Here is a 22,129-nt window from a genome sequence, read left to right on the forward strand (position 1 = left end):
AATGATCACAAAGCGTCTGACTTCCTAAACACTTTAACTGACTTCGGTCTCACCCAACACATCAAAGAGCCCACCCATATCAAAGGTCGCACACTCAATTGGGTTGCGGACCTAAACTGCAAGCTTAATCTGATCTCTGTGAGCCCTTGCCTATGGTCAGACCACTACAAAATAACCTTCGCTATCAATTCTAGCCCTCAAATTTGCAAACCTAATCTAGCCTCGACAATTCAAACCCACAATAAGAAGGATATCTCGACCGAGAAACTCCTTCCCATTATCCTTCCTCTACTAAATACCTCTCTATCCACCAGTTCCGACCCTACAGTATTAGTGGATATTTACAACCAAGCCATGCTCAAAGCCCTCAAATTGCGTAAACAGAAACCTCGTTCTCATCTGAACTCCTGGTTCACGCCGCATCTCAGAGACTTACGCAAAGAAAAAAGAAAAGCTGAGTCCCTTTGGAAAAACATACCTTCCACTGTTAACAAAAACAACCTAACCTTGGTTACCGCCTCATACAAAGCCGCTATTCTTGCAGCCAAAAAAGATGTCTACAACAAACGCATCACGCAGGCCCAATCAAACACGAAGGAACTCCCTGTAGCCCCCTTGGTGACTTGCTCCCCTGACGCTGTCTGGTGCTCGAATATTCAAAAGGCACTACTAGATAAAATTGCCTTTTTGCAAGTGAAAATTAATGCTAAAAAGAACACCCTATCTGATCTTCCCCTGAACTCACCTCCGCCTAACCTCCCAGTCCCTACATGCCCTCCCAAACCTTTTAGCTTCTCTCCGCTATCCATTGAGGAAGTGGAAAATATCATCAAAAAGCTTAAACCTTCAAATTGTCAAGGCGACTCATGTCCTGCACCTATTATCAAGGAAGCTGCCCATGACCTTGCACCATTCATCACTACTTTTATAAATGCCTCCTTCAGTTCGGGTATTGTCCCAGAGAACCTCAAGGATGCTTGGGTTATCCCACTAATCAAAAAAACTTCCCTTGACCCAAGCAACCCTGCCAATTACAGGCCTATTACTACGGTACCTTACCTACTAAAAATTCTAGACTGCGCCGCTTACTTGCAAATACAGGACTATCTTGAATCAAACCAACTACTTGGTCTTCGTCAATCTGGCTTCCGCCCTAGACATGGCATAGAGACTGCCTTGATTGATTTAAAAATGCAAATTGATGACTCCTCCTCTTGCTCGATCTGTCAGCAGCATTCGACTTGTTCGACCATAAGATCCTTTGCCACCATCTCAAAATTGCTGCGCACTCTTCCGACTCAGCATCGTCATGGATCAGTTCCTTTTTAGCAAACAGAACCATGAGGGTTTTTTCTCCTCTTGCCTCAGCAGAACCTGCACCTGTCCCCTGTGGAGTCCCCCAAGGATCCTGCGTCTCTCCCACACTATACAACGTGTTTACTAAGCCCCTCTTTGACATACTTGATTATCTGGGTGTCTCATATACCAACTATGCTGATGACACCCAGATACTCATCCCTATCTCTGGTGACTTTGCTCTCGACGCAAAGGCACTTAATGATGTCTACCTAATCATCCAGGCGTGGATGGCTCATCCTGGCCTCTGCCTCAATGATGAGAAAACGGAGCTACTCATCCTTGGAACGCACTCCAAACTGGCCAAACTTGACCCAGCATACAAATCATTCACCATAGACGGTAACATCATCAAAGTGTCAAACGTAGCTAAAACTCTAGGCATTTATCTTGACGCAACCTTGTCACTAATCAGACAAACCAATGCCGTAGCGTCCGCTTCGGCCTATACGTGCAAACTCATCACAGCCTGCAGACCCTTCCTGAACACCGAGAACTGCATCATTTTAGCTAGAACACTAATCTTGTCGAAAATAGACTACTGCAACGCCCTTTACTTAGGAACTAGCAAAACCTGGACAAGCTACAAGTCACACAAAACAATGCCATCAGGGCAGCCCTCAACATCCCGAGAAGATCTCATATTTCTGACATTAGACGCAACCTTCACTGGCTCCCGGTCGTGCAGCGAATATCACTTAAAACATTAGCATTAACTTACAAGGCCCAGAACAACTTGGCACCAGCTTATCTGACCGGCCGGTTCTCACAGCATGTTGCGCACAGACCACTGAGATCAGCCTATATCAACACTCTCTCTATTCCTAGATTTAAGTTACAATCTGCGGGGGGATCAAGCTTCCCAGTCCTTGCAGCTAAACTTTGGAACACCACCCCTGTCACACTCAGATCAGAACCCACGTTCCACGCCTTCAAAACAAGAACCAAAGCTTGGCTTCACAAGTCTGATGAGCCTACTTCATTCCCACTATAGGTGCTCTCCGTAGTACACCAGCATCTCTTTCCACGATCCAACTCTTGCTCTCTCTTACTCTCTCTCCCCCTGCAGACCCTACTTTAGCTTCAAGTACCTTTTATACATTCCTGGAGTAACTATGTGTAACCGGCTCCGCTATCTCACTACCTGTATCTTTATAAGTTATATTGTATATTGTTTCCTATATTGTTTCGTGTAAGACTGTTCCACTAAGGGATCAAGTTATGCTTGCCTGTAACCACATTCTTGTAACTACGCGCCCATATGCCTCAGGGCAAGGCGGCGCGCTACAAATAAATAAATACAAATACGCAAGTGCCATCCACCACCCTGGCTACCACCACCCTGGCTGTCACCACCCTGGCTGTCACCACCCTGGCTGCCACCACCCCGGCCACCAGCATTCACGTTGCCAACGACTCCTTTGAGGCTCGCCTGTCGAGGGTTGAGGCACGACAGGAATCGATGCTTGACCTACTGCGGCAACAAATTGCTGATGGTAATGACTCCATGAGGGCCATCGCTACAGCCATCGCTGCTAACACTGCAGCCGTTGAGGCGTCCACAACTGCCATGAGGGAGTGTCTGGGGGCACTTATGCAAGCCCTGATGTCAAACCTGCCTCAAATGCAGCGCCCACACCTTGGAGCAGGCATGGGACCGGCCACTGACACGTCCACAGCCACAACCCCTTTGACCTCAGCCCACTCAAGCCCCGTGCGGATGACCCGGAGGAGTGCACCGCGCTTGGACATGGCACCCCAGGATCCCAAAAAACAGAAGAAGTAGAGTGGGCAGACAATGTCGTTGGGCAAATGGACGTTGGTCAAGGGAACAGTGTTTGGTATACATTTGGAGACATTTGGGGTTTGTAGGGAGGGTGAGGGAGTTCACTGGGGTATTTTTGGGGTTTGTAGGGTGGGTGAGGGAGTTCACTGAGGGTTGTGAGGGGAATGTTTACATTATCACGTGTCTGAAAAATACACCCGTTGTGTGCAAGAAAATCAATGGCTGGACATACTTCATTTTGTGCATGTACATTTAATGTGTGATGGTCTACAGTGGCGAACTTAAAAAAAAAAACAAGTGTGCATGTCCACATGCAGCCAGTGTGTCACTTGTACATGACTTTCATGGTCCCTGCGTTTCAGAAGTATTCGTCTATTAGTGCTTGGCGTATAGCATGGCCATCCCGTGCATCACGTACTGGGAGGGGGCTCCTTCGCCTCCATCTCCATCCCCTTCATCCTCACCCGGCCCATGCATGTCAATGTCAGGTGGCAGTGGTACATTCCTCCGGACGCACATGTTGTGCAGAATGACACAGGCCATGGTGATCTTTGCCACCTTCTCAGGCCTATATAGGAGTGCCCCACCAGACCTGCTTAGGCAGCGGAACCGCGCCTTCAACAGGCCAAAGGTCTGCTCAATCACAACACGGGTTCGGGTGTGCACACGATTGTACTCCTCTTCATGGCTGTTCTGCGTTTTTTTCCGCACAGGGGTAAGTAGCCACAGCCTCAAGGGATACCCTCCATCACCTGCAAGCAGATACAAATAGGTGTGTGTCACTCTGAACTGCCACCTTCAGGGAGCACAGTCATGGCGGCAGCTATCTAGTGTGGGCATGCATATGTCCCTGTACGTATACAAAATAGTCACCTAGATGCAATGTATACTGTAATTAGGTGTGGTTCAATAGATGATGCAGGGTGTAATCATGCATGCTGAGGCAGATGTGCTGTGGTAGTGCGTTTAGCCTCCAATTCATGCTGTATATTCTTCACTATGCATGGTCACACTAGCCGCATTGCCACAGTTGCCATCCTGTTCAGTCATGCATTGCTTGCCATCACCATGGTGGCCTGGTTGTGCCTCTTACTTGTTGTCATCCATATGCATTATTTGTGATATGTGGCCCAGTGATGTCTCATGTTCCGTTTGGCTAGTTCAGGTGAGGAGTGTTTAACTCTGCATGCATTGTCCACTCACTGGCTATTGCCACCCAGGTGCAGTATTCCCTCCCCCTTTCCCACCCAGGTGCAGTATTCCCCCCCTTTCCCACCCAGGTGCAGTATCCCCCCTTTCCCACCCAGGTGCAGTATGCCCCCCCTTCTGCATCCCCACACATCAGTACCCCACAGCAGAGCCATGGGACAGTTGTGCAACTCACTAAGCAGCCAGGTACATGGTCCAGCATGTCGCTCCATGTGACTGGGTAGCGTGGAGTTATGCAGTGTTGATCCAGGAAATCGGGCGCAGCAATGGGTGATGATCTTGCTGGAGTCACATACCATTTGCACATTGATGGAGTGGTATAGCTTGCGATTGCGGTACACCGCCTCTATGGCACGGGGGACAACCAATTCCACATGGGTGCAGTCGAGGGAACCAACACAATTGGGCATGCCTGCCAGTGCATAGTAGCCTACTTTGGTTTCGGCTATCTCCTGGGCAGTATGTGGTAGGGATAAGTAGGTGCTTGCGTGCTTCAGGAGGGCATCCAGCACTTGGTTCAGCATGCGTGAAAATAGTGGTTGTGAAATGACATGCAGCTGGCCCACTGTGTGTTGGTAGGTGCCTGTGGCCAGGAAGTGTAGCGCAGACACCACCTTTAGTAGCGGGGGGATGGCAGTGCGTATTTCTATGAGGCTGGCAATGTCGTTATATATCATGTCCACTATGGTGGTGATGGTGTCACGGTCCAACCGGTACAGCTTGTGGATCTGCTCAGGGGTTAGGTTAAATGGGCTTGGTCTAGTGCGAAGGATTGGTGGCTGCCTACGAGGCACTGGTGGCTGCGCTGGTGGTAATTGCTGGGCCTGTCTCCCCCTCCTTCTCCTCCTGCGTCTCCTCTGTGCTGCCTGTTGTTGCTGCTGTAGTTGTTGTTGCTGCTGTAGTTGTTGTTGTTGCTGCTGTGGTTGTTGTTGTTGCTGTAGTTGTAGCAGTATGGGCATGTCCTCCAGCGCCATGATTGCAATAGCTAGTGGTAGCATTTTGGTGTTGGAAGGGGTGTGGTGTGTGGGTGTGCTCATTTTATACAGGCCCAGCCTCCATTGTCTCCACCTGTGGGGATTGTGTGCACCTGTGGCAGTTGCCTTGTATCCTGATTGCTGTTTGTGGGTGGTCCGCGATGCCTGTATGGCCGGCATCATGCAGCCCGTGATTACCGGCTTCGCAATGCCGGTATTTGCATGTCTGCGTGCGTTGGAATTTCCCCCTATTTACGGCATGCCGGTATTTGTTCCCTGAAGGGGCGCATGTACGTGCCTATGCCGCTATTAGCGGCGCCGATATTTAGGGTGCCGCTAATACCGGGTCTGCGGGTCGGAATACAACGGAGCGTTAATACGATGCCGGTATTACCATACCCGCATCGTTTTTGCCTTACCGCCAACCTCGTAATGAGGCCCTATGTCTTCAATTTTTGAAGAAGAAGAAGAGAGGTCCCAGAAGAACGTATCCATCCCGAATCGAAAATGAGAGACCTGTGTGACACCCTTCACTCTGCTAGTGGCATTGATACGTCATTTGAGCTAGAGTTTGCAAAACCTGACCCTGCAGAACATGCAGATTCGGGGTACAGGAGTTTAATTAATAGAGTGGTGGAATACATGGGTTGGGGTAGAGCCTCACCCACTTTTTAACAGGACGATATGAAGGACATAATTGTTCGGGGCCCCCAGAAGGATCCAGTTCTCCCCTTCCATAGGGCACTTCAGAGAACAGTGGAAATGAATTGGGAAGTTCCTGATAATATTGCTGCTGTAAACAGTAATTTTCCTAAAAAATATAGACTTCTAGTTCTGATCCTGAATATTTAAACAGACATCCCACTCCAGAAAGTTTGGTTATTGAAGCTGCAACTACTTCAAGACAGACTGCCTATCCTACTATCCCCCCGGATAGAGAGTATAAGAAAGTGCATGCTTGGGCCCGTAAAGTTTTTACTTTGGGTAGTATGGCTCTTAAGTCAACCAATGTCACCTGTACCCTGGCCAGGTTCACCCATACCCTGTGGGACTGCATTTCGGCGGCGGCTGATCATATTCCGGAAGGCGAGGAAAGGAAAAGCTTCCTGAATATTGTCAAAGACGGAAAGGAGGCAATGGGGGAATGTCTCCAGTCTGGACTTGATACTGCTGTTAGTATCAGCAGATCCATGGCTGCAAGCACAGTGCTACGCAGATTTGTGTGGTTGAGGAAGTCGGGGTTCGCACCAGATGTGCAGGCCAGACTTCTCAACATGCCTTTTGATGGCTTGAGACTGTTTGGTAGTAAGGCTGAAGAAAGCCTAGAAAACTACAGACCTCAAAAGCGGCAGCTAAATCTCTTAGCGCCTCCATGCGACAGCCTCAGAAACCCTATTCAGGCTCATCTTCCTGGAGGGGTCATTCTTTTCGGTACTACTCCTCTTTTGGTAGAGGAAGAGGACAGGCTTTTCAAAGAGGCCAGAGAAATGTCACTCATGGTGGACGAGGGAAGACTGCAAAGCCAACCTCAGGAACGGCATTTTTGCCCTCAGCTGCTCCTGCAGCCGCCTCCAAATCACTCTGAGACCTTGTCACACAAAACCCCAGTGGGAGGCAGGATTTCTCAGCATCTGAAGGAATGGCGGGGCATTACCTCAGATGCTTGGGCACTGGAAACAGTAGCTCAAGGTTACTGTCTCCCCTTCCTAAAAAGACCTCAGAACCATCCACCGGGAACCGACTCTGTCAAAATTCCAGATCTGCTCCTGTTGCAGGAAATTTTAACCCTACTAGAGAAAGGTGCTATAGAACAAGTACCTGTAGCGGAGAGGAAAGGGTTGGTACTCCCCATGCTTTCTCATCCCAAAGAAGGACGGAGGATTGAGACCCATCTTGGACTTAAGAAACTTGAACAAGTTCCTCAGGAAGGACAAGTTCAAGATGGTGACCCTTTCTCAGATCCTTCAGGCTCTCCAACTCCAAGACTGGTTGGTATCATTGGACCTTCAGGATGCTTACTTTCATGTGCCAATCCATCTCAAGCACAGAAAGTACCTGAGGTTTGCGATTGGCAATTCTCACTATCAGTTTCGAGTTCTGCCATTCAGGTTGACCTCTGCCTGAGGATTTACACCAAATTGATGGCGGTGGTGGCAGCGAGTCTCAGTAGAGGCGGATTCACGTCTACCTCTACCTGGACGATTGGGTGATCAGAGCACATTCTGCCGAACAAGCTCAGGAACATCTTTAGATCACCTGTCACTTCCTTCACAAACTGGGCTTCTCCCTCAATTTCAAGAAGTCCCACATGATACCATCCCAAAAGCTCTGGTTTATCAGAGCAGTCTTGGATACTTCCTCGGGCAAAGCCTCGCCTCCCGAGGTGAGAGCTCTCCACATTCTGCAGATGGTAACAAAGTTCCAAAATGCCCAGTATCTGCCGGCCTTCGATTTTCTGAGGTTGCTCGGCCTCATGGCATCCTGCATTTTCCTAGTGCCAGAGGCCAGATTGAGAATGAGATCCCTTCAATGGGCACTCAGAACTCAGTGGTCGCAGTTCTCAGGGAATATGTTGGATCTTCTGCAAGTCCCGAGCGCGGATCTACTACGGTGGGCTTGCAAAGACAACATCCTCAAAGGAGAATCTTTTTGGCAACCATGGCCAGAGATAACAGCAGTAACGGACACCTCACTTACGGGGTGGGGAGCCCACACCAAAGATCTGACAATCAGCGGTCGTTGGTCTCCATCGGAGTCCAAACTACACATCAACCTATTGGAGAGGAGGGCAATCAGACTAGCGCTGAAGGCCTTCCTGCCCTCTGTACAGGGAAAGAATGTCCTGATAATGACGGACAACACGGTGGCCATGTACTACCTCAACAAGAGAGCAGGCGTAGGGTCACTACCACTGTGCAGAGAGGCAATGCAGCTCTGTTTCTAGGCAATACGAGAAGGAATCTCTCTATTGGCAGTTCACCTAGCCGGAGAGCAGAACACGGCGGCAGACGCTCTGAGCAGGCAGAGCACGGTTTCTCATGAGTGGGAGCTAGCTGAGGAAGTCCTTCTGGAGATCTTCACCCTTTGGGGAACCCCTGAAGTGGAACTGTTTGCAACCACGGTAAAACGGAAGTGCGAACAGTACTGCTCAAGGGAATTTCCTCCGAGAGGAGCTCTAGGAGACGCGTTAGTGGTGGAGTGGAAGTTTCCACTTCTGTACGCCTTTCCTCCAGTCCCCGTGATTCCTCAAGTAATCAGGAGGTTGAGAAAGTTCAGGAAAACCATGATCCTAATTGCCCTGGATTGGGCCAGGAGGGCGTGGTACACGGACCTTCTGGACATATCCATCTGCCCTCCAATACGTCTTCCGCAAAGAGAGGATCTTCTCTCGCAAGAGGCAGGTCAGGTTCTCCATCGAGAGGTCAAGACACTCAACCTTCACGCATGGTTTCTGAGAGGTTGAGATACAAGGATTGGGATCTTCCGGATGACGTAATGGAAATATTGCTTTCGGCCAGAAGGCCAGCAACAAAATCCTTGTACTGTGTTGTTAGAACAAGTTCAGTAACTGGTGCAGAGATAAGGATGTGGACCCTTTTCAATGTGGCACTCCAATAGTACTTTCTTTCCTATTACATCTAGCCAATCTAGGGCTCCAGATCGTAACAATTAAAGGATATCTGGCTGCGCTATCCATTTTTAAGCGCTCCTCGGAAGAGGTTTCTTACTTCAAAATTCCATTGATAATTCAATTCCTGAAAGGGCTTACTAATGTATACCCTCCAATTCCTTTTCATGTCCCAACTTGGGATTTAAATCTAGTACTTAAGTTTCTAACTTGTATACCTTTTAAGCCTCTGCACTCTTGTCCCTTGAGACTTCTAACATTAAAAACTGTCCTTCTTGTGGCCTTAACATCAGCCCGCAGGGTTAGTGGACTACAGGCTCTCTCATGTAAACCTCCATATACTACTTTTCACAAGGATAAGGTAGTTCTTAAAGTTAAACCTTCGTTTTTACCAAAAGTAGTTTCTGACTTCCATTTGTCACAAAAAATCATATTACCAACATTCTATCCTCCTCCTCATTTGGGCAAAGAAGAGGAGAGACTGCATAGACTGGACCCCAAAAGGGCTCCCAGTTTTTACATTTCAAGAATGTCATAATTACGTCAAGATGATCAACTCTTTGTAGGTTATACATGTCATAAATTGGGATTATCGTGACAAAACAAACCATATCCCGCTAGATCATCCTGGCTATAATTGAATGCTTGTTCAGCTGCAACATGGAAATCGATGCATTCATCAAGCATTATTGCTTAGATGCTTCCTCCTCCAATGAGGTTTTATTTGCCAAGGCGGTACTTCATTCAGTCCATGAAAACAGTAACTAGTACTCCCGCCTCCAAATTGCCACTGCTATGGGAGTCTATCATAAAATGAGGAATACGTGGGAGGACACAATCCATTCGAAGAACAAGTTACTTACCAACTGTAACGTTCTTTCGACTGGATGTTCCTCCCACGTATTCCTCATCACCCCTCCGAATCCTACCCCGCAGTACAGTTTGCGTTTCTTACACTTTCCTCTCAAAAAGAGTCTTTCAGTCATGATGCACGCCTGGGTGTTCCGCCAATATTTCCTCGAAAAAACAGAACTGAAGCCAACAGGCTCGGCACGAGCTATTTATACTGATGGTGACGTTGACACGGTACGTAACCCGTCGAGGGACATTGACGCCACGACCTCGTGCACAGCGCCCTCTGCCGGAAATTAAAAAATTCCAAAGAAGCAAAGCTGGCAGGATAACGATTTATCATAAGATGAGGAATACGTGGAAGGAACATCCAGTCGAAAGAACGTTACAGTTGGTAAGTAACTTGTTCATCTCCATCCATGGGACTGGCTCCCACTTACATTTCCATCAATGGGACCAGCTCTCACTTACATCTCCATCCATGGGACCAACTGCCACTTACATCACCACCCATGGGACAAGCTACCACTTTGATTTCCATACACAGGACCAGCTCCCACTTGCATCATCCATGGGACCAGCTCCCACTTACATCGCCATCCATGGGACCAGCTCCCACTTACATCTCCATCCATGGAGCCAGCACCCACTTACATCTCCATCCATGGAGCCAGCGCCCACTCACATCTCCATCCATGGAGCCAGCGCCCACTCACATCTCCATCCATGGAGCCAGCGCCCACTCACATCTCCATCTATGGGACCAGCTCCCACTTATATATCCATCCATGGGACCAGCTCCCACTTACATCTCCATCCATGCATGCAATGCATCGGTTTGTGTGTTGTTGGTGAGTAGGAGACCTGGTAGAAGTCAAAAGAAGAGATTGGTTTGTGGAGGGAGGAGGTTTGCAGTGTGAAGAGAAGTTAGCAAATAACAGGTTCCTGTGTCACACCCACTGAGAGAGGGATGGTGTGGAACGACCAGCCCATTAGGTCTGAAGAGATCCACTGGTGGGCAGTGAGCGCATGAACATGTTAGAGAAGGTGTGTGTAGGAGGGTATGATGGCTGATACTGTCAAAGACAGCACAGAGATCAGCAGCTGAGAATCAAGGCGATTTCTGAGCGGTGAGCAGTTGTGAGAAATATGGAGATGTAAGTGGCAGCTGGCTCCATGGATGGAGATGTAAGTGACAGCTGGCTCCATGGATGGAGATGTCAGTGGCAGCTGGCTCCATGAATGGAGATGTAAGTGGGAGCTGGCTCCATGGATGGAGATGTAAGTGGGAACTGGATCCATGAATGGAGAAGTAAGTGGGAGCTGGTCCCATGGAGTGAGATGTAAGTGGGAGCTGGTCCCATGGAGTGAGATGTAAGTGGGAGCTGGCTCCATGGATGGAGGAGCTAGTCCCATGGATGGAGATTTAAGTGGGAGCTGGCCCCATAGGTGGCGATGTAAGTGGCAGCTGGCCCCATGGATGGAGATGTCAGTGGGAGCTGGTCCCATAGATGGAAATGTAAGTGGCAGCTGGCTCCATGGATGGAGATGTAAGTGACAGCTGGCTCCATGGATGGAGATGTAAGTGACAGCTGGCTCCATGGATGGAGATGTCAGTGGCAGCTGGCTCCATGAATGGAGATGTAAGTGGGAGCTGGCTCCATGGATGGAGATGTAAGTGACAGCTGGCTCCATGGATGGAGATGTAAGTGGCAGCTGGCTCCATGGATGGAGATGTAAGTGACAGCTGGCTCCATGGATGGAGATGTCAGTGGCAGCTGGCTCCATGAATGGAGATGTAAGTGGGAGCTGGTCCCATGGAGTGAGATGTAAGTGGGAGCTGGTCCCATGGAGTGAGATGTAAGTGGGAGCTGGCTCCATGGATGGAGGAGCTGGTCCCATGGATGGAGATTTAAGTGGGAGCTGGCCCCATAGGTGGCGATGTATGTGGCAGCTGGCCCCATGGATGGAGATGTAAGTGGAAGTTGGCTCCATTGATGGAGATCTAAGTGGGAGCTGGTCCCAGCTCCCACTTACATCTCCATCCATGGAACCAGCTACCACTTACATCTGCATCCATGGAACCAGCTACCACTTACATCTGCATCCATGGGACCAGCTACCACTTACATCTGCATCCATGGGACCAGCTACCACTTACATCTGCATCCATGGGACCAGCTCCCACTTAGATCTCCATCCATGGGACCAGCTCCCACTTACATCGCCATCCATGGGACCAATTCCCACTTACATCTCCACCCATGGGAAGAGCTCCCACTTACATCTCCACTCATGGGACGAGCTCCCACTTACATCTCAATCCATGGAGCCAGCTCCCACTCGCATCTCCATCCATGGGACTGGCTCCCACTTACATCTCCATCCATGGGACCAGCCTCCACTTACATCTACATCCATGGGACGAGCTCCCACTTACATCTCCATCCATGGGACCAGCTCCCACTTACATCTCCATCCATGGGACCAGCTCCCGCTTACATCTACATCCATGGGACCAGCTACCACTTACATCTCCATCCATGGGACCAGCTCCCACTTACATCTCCATCCATGGGACGAGCTCCCACATACATCTCCATCCAAGGAGCCAGTTCCCACCTACATCTCCATCCATGGAGCCAGCGCCCACTTACATCTCACTCAATGGGATCAGCTCCCGCTTACATCTCCATCCATGGGACCAGCTCCCGCTTACATCTACATCCATGGGACCAGCTCCCACTTACATCTCCATCCATGGGACCAGCTCCCACTTACATCTCCATCCATGGGACAGCTCCCACTTACATCTCCATCCATGGGACGAGCTCCCACTTACATCTCCATCCATGGGACCAGCTCCCACTTACATCTCCATCCATGGGACCAGCTCCCACTTACATCTACATCCATGGGACGAGCTCCCACTTACATCTCCATCCATGGGACCAGCTCCCACTTACATCTCCATCCATGGGACCAGCTCCCGCTTACATCTACATCCATGGGACGAGCTCCCACTTACATCTCCATCCATGGGACCAGCTCCCACTTACATCTCCATCCATGGGATCAGCTCCCGCTTACATCTCCATCCATGGGACCAGCTCCCGCTTACATCTACATCCATGGGACCAGCTCCCACTTACATCTCCATCCATGGAGCCAGCTCCCACTTACATCTCACTCCATGAGACCAGCTCTCACTTACGGCGGTCGGTCAAAATGTCGAAAATAAAATGTAGAATGACAATAATGTAGAAAAAAAATGTAGAAAAAAAATGTAGAAAAAAAAATGTAGAATTCCCTTTTTTAAATTATATATTTATTTTGGGCTCCGGGAATAAAAAAAAAGGGTAAAACAAAAAAAAAAAGAAAAAAAGGGGGGGTTGGGGGGAACCCCCCATTTCTAATAGAAACATCATAAAATAAAATTCGACATTTTTTTTTCGACATTTTGACTTTCTACATTTTGTCTTTCTACATTTTCACTATAAACCCTCACTTACATCTCCATCCATGGAGCCAGCTCCCACTTACATCTCCATCCATGGGACCAGCTCCCACTTACATCTCCATCCATGGGACCAGCTCCCACTTACATCGCCATCCATGGAACCCGCTCCCATTTACATCTCCATCCATGGAACCAGCTCCCACTTACATCTCCATATTTCTCACAACTGCTCACCACTCAGAAATGTCTGTGATTCTCACCCCCTGATCTCTGTGCTGTCTTTGACACTATCAGCCATCGTACCCTCCTACACACACTGTCTCTAACATGGTCATGCGCTCACTGCCCATCAGTGGATCTCTTCAGACCTAATGGACTGGTCCTTCCACATCATCCTCTCTCAGTGGGTGTGTGACACAGGAACCTGGTATTTGCTCACTTCTCTTCACCCTGCACACCTCCTCCCTCCACAAACCAATCTCTTCTTTTCACTTCTCAAACCAGGTCTACTACTCACCAACAACACCCAGACCTTCTTCCCTTTTGCATCGTTCACCTCTGAGCGATGCATTCCTATATATCAAACTGTCTCACTGCCACCTGTCACTGGATGGCACTCCAGTACCGAATGCTCAAGTGATATGAAACCAAAAGTTGTCTCACAGCTTGCAGCCCCCCGACAACCATAATATATTTTCTCTCCAAACTCCTCACCCGTGGCCCCAAGGCTCACATCCTTGGGGTCCTCTTTGAGAATGAGCCAAAGCTTCAATAATGCATTACCTCTACAGTGGCGACCGCCAGGAGCATCCCACTGAACAGATGCCAAATCCCCCCCCACCTCACCTAGCACTCAAATAAAACCTTAATTCCCACTCTTGTTCTAAGGCCATTTGATGACTAACTTAGCCTTCCTCTGGGTGTTCCTCACTACTATGTTGCCTTTCAACAGGATACAAAATGTTTGGACTTGCACTATTAAAAGTGTGCATGTTCCTTTCCCACTGCTTCCCACTGCGTTCATGCAGGATGGCTCTGCTACCCACCGCGTTCATGCAGAATGGCTCCGCTACCCACCGCGTTCATGCAGCATGGCTCTCTCTCACTCTGCATTGTTAGGTGCATGTTTGCTAGATCCACCCCTGTTACTGCTGAGAGGACGACAACCAGAGAACAAACGCTGTCTTGGAGGATTGGGGGTGATTTTGTATGGTTAATGGTAATAGGAGAACAGCAGCACCCCCATAGAAGGGAAACGGCCTAGTATTTGGAGGCATACTTGGTCATCGTGGTTGCCCTGCAGGAAAGCCAGCATTACACGGAAGGTGCATTGTCCGTATGGGATGCAGATAAGCTCCGTCTGCAGAGGAAGTGCTGGGCTTCTAACAGACCATGTAAGTCGCCAGAGCACCAGGCTGCAGGCTCTGCAAATGTGCTTCTATGTTCCATTCTTTGTTCATTATTAGTGTTTGTGCAGACTGTAATAAATGTGCTGGTTTATCTGCACTGGCAACCAGTCGCCCGCACGCAAAATGAAGCCTTGCCTTGGTGCTCACAGAAGGAGCAGATCATTGGTTTAAATCAGTTCACATCCCATTCCCGGAAGTAGGGACATTTTGAAAGACAAAATGGTGTGTATTTTTTGTAAAACGTGATACTAAGAAATAATGAAATTATTTCATTGCACTGCCGTTAGTAAATTTAAAAAAGACATAGTATTTTGCTCAATTCCACTAAATATTGCAGCCATAACACAAATGTTACGCTTACTTTACGGGGCATTATTAAAACCTAGAATAACCATAACTATTATTTCTTTATATTAGATGCATGACATATATTATGATGATTTTTCTTAATTATAAAGCTAGCTACTTGATGTATTTTAATAATATATAGATGATATATTTCTAAATCATTCACGAATATATATGCTTTGATGGATTGCAAAGAATCATGTACAAGGTTAACCAACATTGCCAAATGGATCTAAATTAAACCTCTGACCTGGAAACACTAATCAGGGAAACTGTTGTAACTGTGGTCCATCAGGCAGTACATGCGTGTCCCGTCCTCAAAACAGTGGTAGACCCTTCCTATGGAGTTATTTCATCATCTTTAAAGATTGCTGAGTCTGCAGCTACCTCTAACGGTTCATAGTCAAAAAACCGAACTTCAAAATCTCGAAAAAAAAAATATCGAAATAATAATCTCGAAAAAATAAATATTGAAAAAAAAATGTAATACGTTTTTATTTCGAAATGGGGGGGGCTCCCCCCCAACCCCCCTTTTTTCATTTTTTTTAAAATGTTACCCTTTTTTTATACTTACCTGAACCCACAAAAACATATAAATAAATTTTTTAAAACAATCGAGATTTTTTTTTCTCGAGATTTTAATTTCGATATTTTTGTATTTCGAGATTTTGTTTCGGTTTTTTGACCGACCACCACCTCTAACATTATACCTTACTCTTCACTCTCAAAGAATATTCGCATCAGAAAGTCCCAAATGCCGAAGATTGCTGACCGGACCCTAATGGACGCGAGGGAAATTAGCAACGTTGAGAAACCGAGGGGCCCCGAGGCAAGGGGGGGTCTCAGAAATGAAGTCCCGGCTTGGCTTCATCAAAGAGTGGGTGAAAGTTGTATCAAAACATAGGACATGAGAGTCCTCCGTAGGGTACACATTAATAACTAGCTGTCAACAATGTAATAACTGCGTTGCTGTGGCTCAGTCTGGTGAAATGGAAAAGAAAGAAAAGAGAAAGCGCACGTTTGTAATATATTTAATTTCACAATGCTTGGGTAGTTTTTAATGGCTCTGGCGGTTCTCCAAGTTGAGGCAGTTTAATTTTCCCGGCGGCGCAACACATTCCTTTCGTTTCTCCATTAAATTTCAGAGCCTTGCAATAAGGACACACTTCAGTCATGGTGCTGATGAGAACATGCCGGCTCAAACTATAATCATCAGCTGGGTTGTACTGGAATGCAAGGAGATTGTGATTGCTGAGACGGAGTCGTGTTTGATGCTGATCTTGTGTTTCTCGTTGACGTCTTCCAGCCACTCTCAGCCTGTCACGTTCAAAGCAGATCTGAAGCTGCAGAACGCGATCGCTGTGCTCGCAACCGTGCATCCTAAAGTCTGGCTGCATGTCGCTCTGCTGCTTCCTCGCCACGTATTTGAGCCAGCGTGTGTTGCTTTTACGTCCAACAGATGGCGCTGGCTTGCAGTAAAATGTTTAGTATAGCGTGTGTTGCTTTTACGTCCAACAGATGGCGCTGTTTTTCAGAAAAAGCATATTTTTACCTGTCACAGGTGTGACATCTATGTATAGTAGGTGTATAAAAACATGCACCTATTTTAAGATTTGAACAAATGAACATTTACATTTTTATTTATATAGAAGATTGGTGTTATATGTGCAATACAAATTGCATTGTTATAGGTTGAGGTCAAAGTAACGTATCATTGAATTAGAGCCGATGTTAACACCGGCGTAACATGTCACCCCATACCAAGCGGAGAACTATTTTGAACTGATACATTTGTAGGAATCAGGGACCTTATTCTGGGTTTTAACATGTGGTTGTTCGGTGCATTTTATGTTATGTGTTATTCTATGTTTTGGCAGCACCTGAGCCCTATGGGCGTGTTGTGCTTATAGAAGAAATAAATACAAATACATAAGGCACAATGGACTTGGTGCACATGTAATTTTTCACAAGGCTCACCTAGACATTAAGGTGTTTGTAGCCCTGAGCCATAGACTCTCATTCAGACAGCCTCAGAGTTTGGCTTTGATGATAGCTGGCTGTGGCATCTGCTACTCTGCTGGGGCAGCCATCCTTCTCCTCATGGTTCTTCTCCCATGTGAAGAGGGCCTTGCTGTGTTTGGGAGACTCGCAGAATTTTAGAAAAGGATAGGCCGGGTCTCAGGGTATTGATGTCTGTGCATTCGGGGATCTGTACATGCACAGAAATCCTCAGAGAATGATACACTTAAGATGATAGAGAAAACACAAATAGTGAATACATCACAATGCTCCTGGACAATAGAGGCTTAGATTTTGGTTTTATTGGTAATGTTAAACCTACTTGTGTAGACCCCTAGGCAAGTACCAGGTACAAGACGGCCCCTGGAGCGACATATGTGAGGGTCACAGCCAGCAGAGAATCGAGGCATGTGCAGTGCTCAGCACAACGCCCCACCCATCTCCTTGGTGCTGCCCTGCAGAATGCCCGAGGGCGTGGTTCCCAGACACTGCACTTATTGTCATCATTAAAGCCATTATTAAAGGCAATAGCAGAGGCTGGGAGACAGCGTTCTTTTCCTGGAGACTCATTTGAGTTACAGGAGACTATAGAGACATCATCTCTCCCTATTAATCCCCAACTTAACCTTCCTTTACTGGGGATTTTAAGTAATGTACACGGTGTACTGGCACTCTATAATGTCCCTTGCCCAGGTTGTCCACTTGTATTTTCCTCTTCTACCACCTTCATCATTTCCTGCTCACTATTCACTGCCATTGTAAAGTCCCCTGTTAGGCCATTGTTCCACTCAACAATGCATAATGTATGCACATTGTTTCTGATAGAAGCACTCCGCTTTCTCTTCAATATATAGAATGAACACCTGGAAAAAAGCCCCATTTCATAAAGAGCCCCTTTAGTCAGTCCTGTTTGTCTAGGCAACATCATGCTGCATGCTGGGAATTCTAACACTTAAAAGACAATATTGAACGGGACACTGAAACTACAACTCCCAGAATCCAACGCATTGGTGGGTAAAATGCCTGGGATGGCTGAAGATCAGCCCCATGACATGGGTCCAGTGTGCAGCAATGACTCCTGTCCCCAAAGAAACAACCCAGAAAGCACCTCACCTCATCTGGCTCCTGCCCAGCCATTGCTCTCCTGTGACCTTGGATGAATTCCTCTCCAGTGATCTTGGGTGAATTCCTCTCCAGTGATCTTGGGTGGATTCCTCTCCAGTGATCTTGGTTAGATTCCTCCCTAGAGATCCTGAATGGATTATTCTACAGTGACCTCGTGCAGGATTCAGAGCAAACCCACTAAGGAAGGGAGGAAGGTCCTGGAAAACAGGGTGATGTGGAGGGTCCCAGGACTGCACTGAGGCTTCGCAGAACAGGAGACACAAATCACCAAGAACAAGAGACACTAATCACAAGACCAGGAAACACTACTCTCCTGAGCATGCGCACAGACTATCACTCCTGAAGTTCTGCCAAACCCATGTTAGTTGGCTCCTAGAGCACTCCACCCTCCTGTGGCTCCCCAGGAACCACTTTGAGAAAGAGTGAGAGTAATCTCATTGGCCAGATATCAGTTAAATTCTGCTTTTAAAATCCGGCTATTGGACAGCTCCTCCTGGGCACAGGTGTCTAGTGTCTGTTATGTTCCGCCCTGCGTCCCGCTACGCGGTGACGCAGGGCGCGTCAATAAAAGCCCCGCCCCCGCGAGTGGGAGGCAGTTCCGGGGCAGACCGAGCAAGCGTGTGGGTGTGTGTTTCTTTCCCAGCTCCCGCTGGAGCTACGCCACGGGCCGCGCAGCCTACTTCATCTACGCCAGCCCGCGCGCATGCAGGCCGCGGGCTGGATCTTAACAATGGCGACGAGGCGGAAGTGATACGAACACGTGCCTGGCATCCTCAAGGCACCCATATGGCCCGCAGCCATCGCGGCCGAATTTTTGGACACCCGGTGGAGGGGGGAACGAACATGTGACCCCCCCACCCCAAAAAAAAAAAAAAACATTTTTTTTTAATCTCTCCATTTCCACCTGCTGCACTCCGGTAGCCCCATGTGCTTTGATGAACACTGGGGAGCCCTCCGGCACCTGGCCTCCCCATGCCTGATCACAGCAGCAGCAGCTGATATCAAGACCACGTGGGAACTACGGTTCTGGAACATTCCATCGCATAGTGCCTAGCCACCGCAGCTAGCCCAAGGAAGGCATCTTTCACAGCGCTGGAGGCCATCCCAGAAACACCTGTCTACATGGTTGCCGGATCATCCACCCCTGGGCCCACCACGCCGTCCAGGATGGCGGCAAACCTGTCGATGTCGTCACCACTACCTCGCACACAAGGAGGCTCGTCGACATTGATCCAGCCATTCGACCCATTCGCGGACCCCTCGTCGAGTGGACCCAGGTGGCAGCTGTGGATCCAAAAATTTGAGATGGCCAGGGAGTGCAAAGACATCACAACGGCCAGGAAAATGAAGGCACACCTGCTACTCAGCGTGGGTGACGAGGTACTGCGCATTTTCAATTCATTGAACATTGATGATGGCCAAGATGTATACCAAAGCGCCAAAGACGCCCTCACAGCTCATTTCCTTCCTCAACTAAACCCAGACTACGAGACATTTATTTTCTGCACCACCATACAGGCAGCGGATGAGACCCTTGATGCTTACCACACTCGGTTGAGAAAATTAGCCATGTCTTGTGAGTTCACAAATGTTGAGAAGGAGATCAGGAGGCAAATAATTAACGGCATTCAATCAGAAAAACTAAGACGACTGATACTAAGCGAGAAAGGAATCCCCTTACAGCGCATCCTCGAACTTGGACGACAAAGAGAACTGGCCCATACCAGAGAGGCCAACATGGAGGCCACGTTACATAAACTGCAACCGGCTTTCAACACAGCCATGGTAGCCCAGGTCGTTAACAGACAACCCTCGAGGGATGACAACAGTGGGGGCCATGCGCAAAACAGGTGGCAACCGCGAATTCCTGGCCCCACAGAGTGTGGCTGGTGTGGCGGACCACGTCATGGCCGCCTCAACTGTCCCGCCCAAGGCACGACATGTGGAGCATTTGGCAGAAAAGATCATTATGCAAAGGTATGCAGATCAACGGGCGCCTCCACGCAACCCACACAAAATCTTCCAGACAAGAATGCGACCAGAAAGAAAAAGCAAGCCAGAGCAAGGAGGGAAGCAGTTGCAAATTCGTCCACAGAAGAAGAAGGAGACGACGTTCCAGCAATGCAGCAAGAACCTGGCAGAGACAACGACAGGAAAGGGAGGAAGGTATACCTGGTGTCTGCACTAAGCCAAAGCCATGAACCACAGAGGAAATCACTTCGGAGACGCAGATGTATGGTCACTCTCCAAAACCAGCGCATCCTCATGACCATCGACACAGGTGCCTCAGTGAATGTCATGCCGACAAGCATATTCCAGACCCTGAGCCCTCAACCAGAGCTGAAAACCACAGACACGCTGTTATATGCATATGGCAGCCGGAAGCCCCTACCAGTCGTCGGCAGGTTCCGCACCACACTGGAACACGGTGAGCACAGTTTACCGTCAAAAATATACGTGGTGAAGGCTGGAATCGAGAGCCTCCTGAGTGGGGACGCAGCGGAAGACCTCGGAGTAGTCAAGTTCATCTGCCACGTGGACGCAGCCGACGAGGTTGAAAAGTTACTGAGTCAATACCCCAAGCTGCAAGATGGCATAGGGTGTTTGAAGGGCAAAACCATCAAACTGCACATAGACGAAACGGTACAGCCCAAAGCCGTGAGGCATAGAAGAACGCCATTCCACATAAGAGAGCAAGTGGAGCAGGAACTCAAGGTTTTGCAAGAAGCGGGTATCATAGAGGAGGTCACAGGGCCAACACCATGGGTCTCCCCATTGGTAGTAACGCGCAAACCCAAACAGCCTGGTAAAGTCCGGATATGTATAGACATGCGCCTCCCCAACACTGCCATTAAAAGGGAACGTCATATCACCCCAACGATTGACGAAATCGTGGCCGACCTCACGGGGTCGTGTATATTCTCTAAAGTAGATCTCAAGGCAGGTTATCACCAGCTCAAACTCCACAGAGACTCTCGCTACATTACTACCTTCTCGACGGATCTCGGATTGAGGAGATACAAACGTCTGAGCTTCGGGATATCGTCAGTGGCTGAGGTATTCCAGCAAACCATCCAAGAGGTCGTTAGAGACATCCCCGGCGTTATAAATGTAAGTGATGACATCTTGATTCATGCTCCTGACAAGAAAGAACACATCAAGAGGCTCCAAACTCTATTGGGCAGGCTACATGAAGCTGGGCTCACCATACACAGGGAGAAGTGTGAATTCCTCAAATCCGAAATCACTTTCTTTGGCTACAGATTCGACAGCACAGGAATCTCCCCTGACCCCCAGAAGGTTGAGGACATTCAGGCGGCAAGCCCACCGATGAATCCCACGGAAGTACGCAGCTTCTTGGGCATGGCAACATACTGCGGGAGATTCATTCGAGACTTAGCCACCCTATCTGAACCGTTACGGGAGCTCACGAAAGCCAACACCAAGTGGGACTGGCGGCAGGAGTGCCAGGACTCGTTTGAAAGCATCAAAGAGTCCCTGTCCATCGACACCAAAATGGCATACTATAACACTGAACTGCCCACAGAACTGTTCGTGGATGCAAGCCCTGTGGGGCTCGGAGCCATCCTAATGCAAGTCACGAAGGAGGGGCAGAAAAGACCAATTGCATATGCCTCGAGAGCCCTCACGGACACTGAACAGAGGTATTCCCACATCGAAAAGGAAGCCATAGCCGTGTTGTGGGGGTGCAGGCATTTCCATATCTATCTGTATGGGCGTCGGTTCACGACAATCACCGACCACAAACCCCTACTACCCATTTTCTTGGGAACGTCGGCACACCCTCCGGCACCGATCACCAAATGGCTACTACACCTGCAGCAGTACGACTTCGATCTTGTCTACCAACCAGGCTGCGGTAACCCTGCGGATTTCCTATCAAGATATCCACGAGCGGCAACGCAACAAGAGATCCAAGTGGCCGAAGAAACTGAGGAACAC

At 48.5% G+C, this 22,129-nt stretch overlaps 1 protein-coding gene across 1 annotated transcript in view; it reads right to left on the reverse strand.

The window, feature by feature from the left end:
• The window catches only part of LOC138489369 (zinc finger protein 420-like), an 89,919-nt gene extending 71,530 nt beyond the window's left edge, over positions 1 to 18,389 (reverse strand). The window contains exon 1 of the mRNA XM_069617085.1: positions 18,155 to 18,389. Coding sequence (XP_069473186.1) covers positions 18,155 to 18,178 — 24 coding nt within the window. The 5' untranslated portion in view covers positions 18,179 to 18,389. The remainder of the gene's footprint in view (positions 1 to 18,154) is intronic.
• Positions 18,390 to 22,129: the final 3,740 nt, after the last annotated feature.

The sequence above is a fragment of the Ambystoma mexicanum genome, chromosome 9 (genome assembly GCF_040938575.1).
Source record: "Ambystoma mexicanum isolate Mex_15411 chromosome 9, UKY_AmexF1_1, whole genome shotgun sequence".
Taxonomy (NCBI): Eukaryota; Metazoa; Chordata; class Amphibia; order Caudata; family Ambystomatidae; genus Ambystoma; species Ambystoma mexicanum.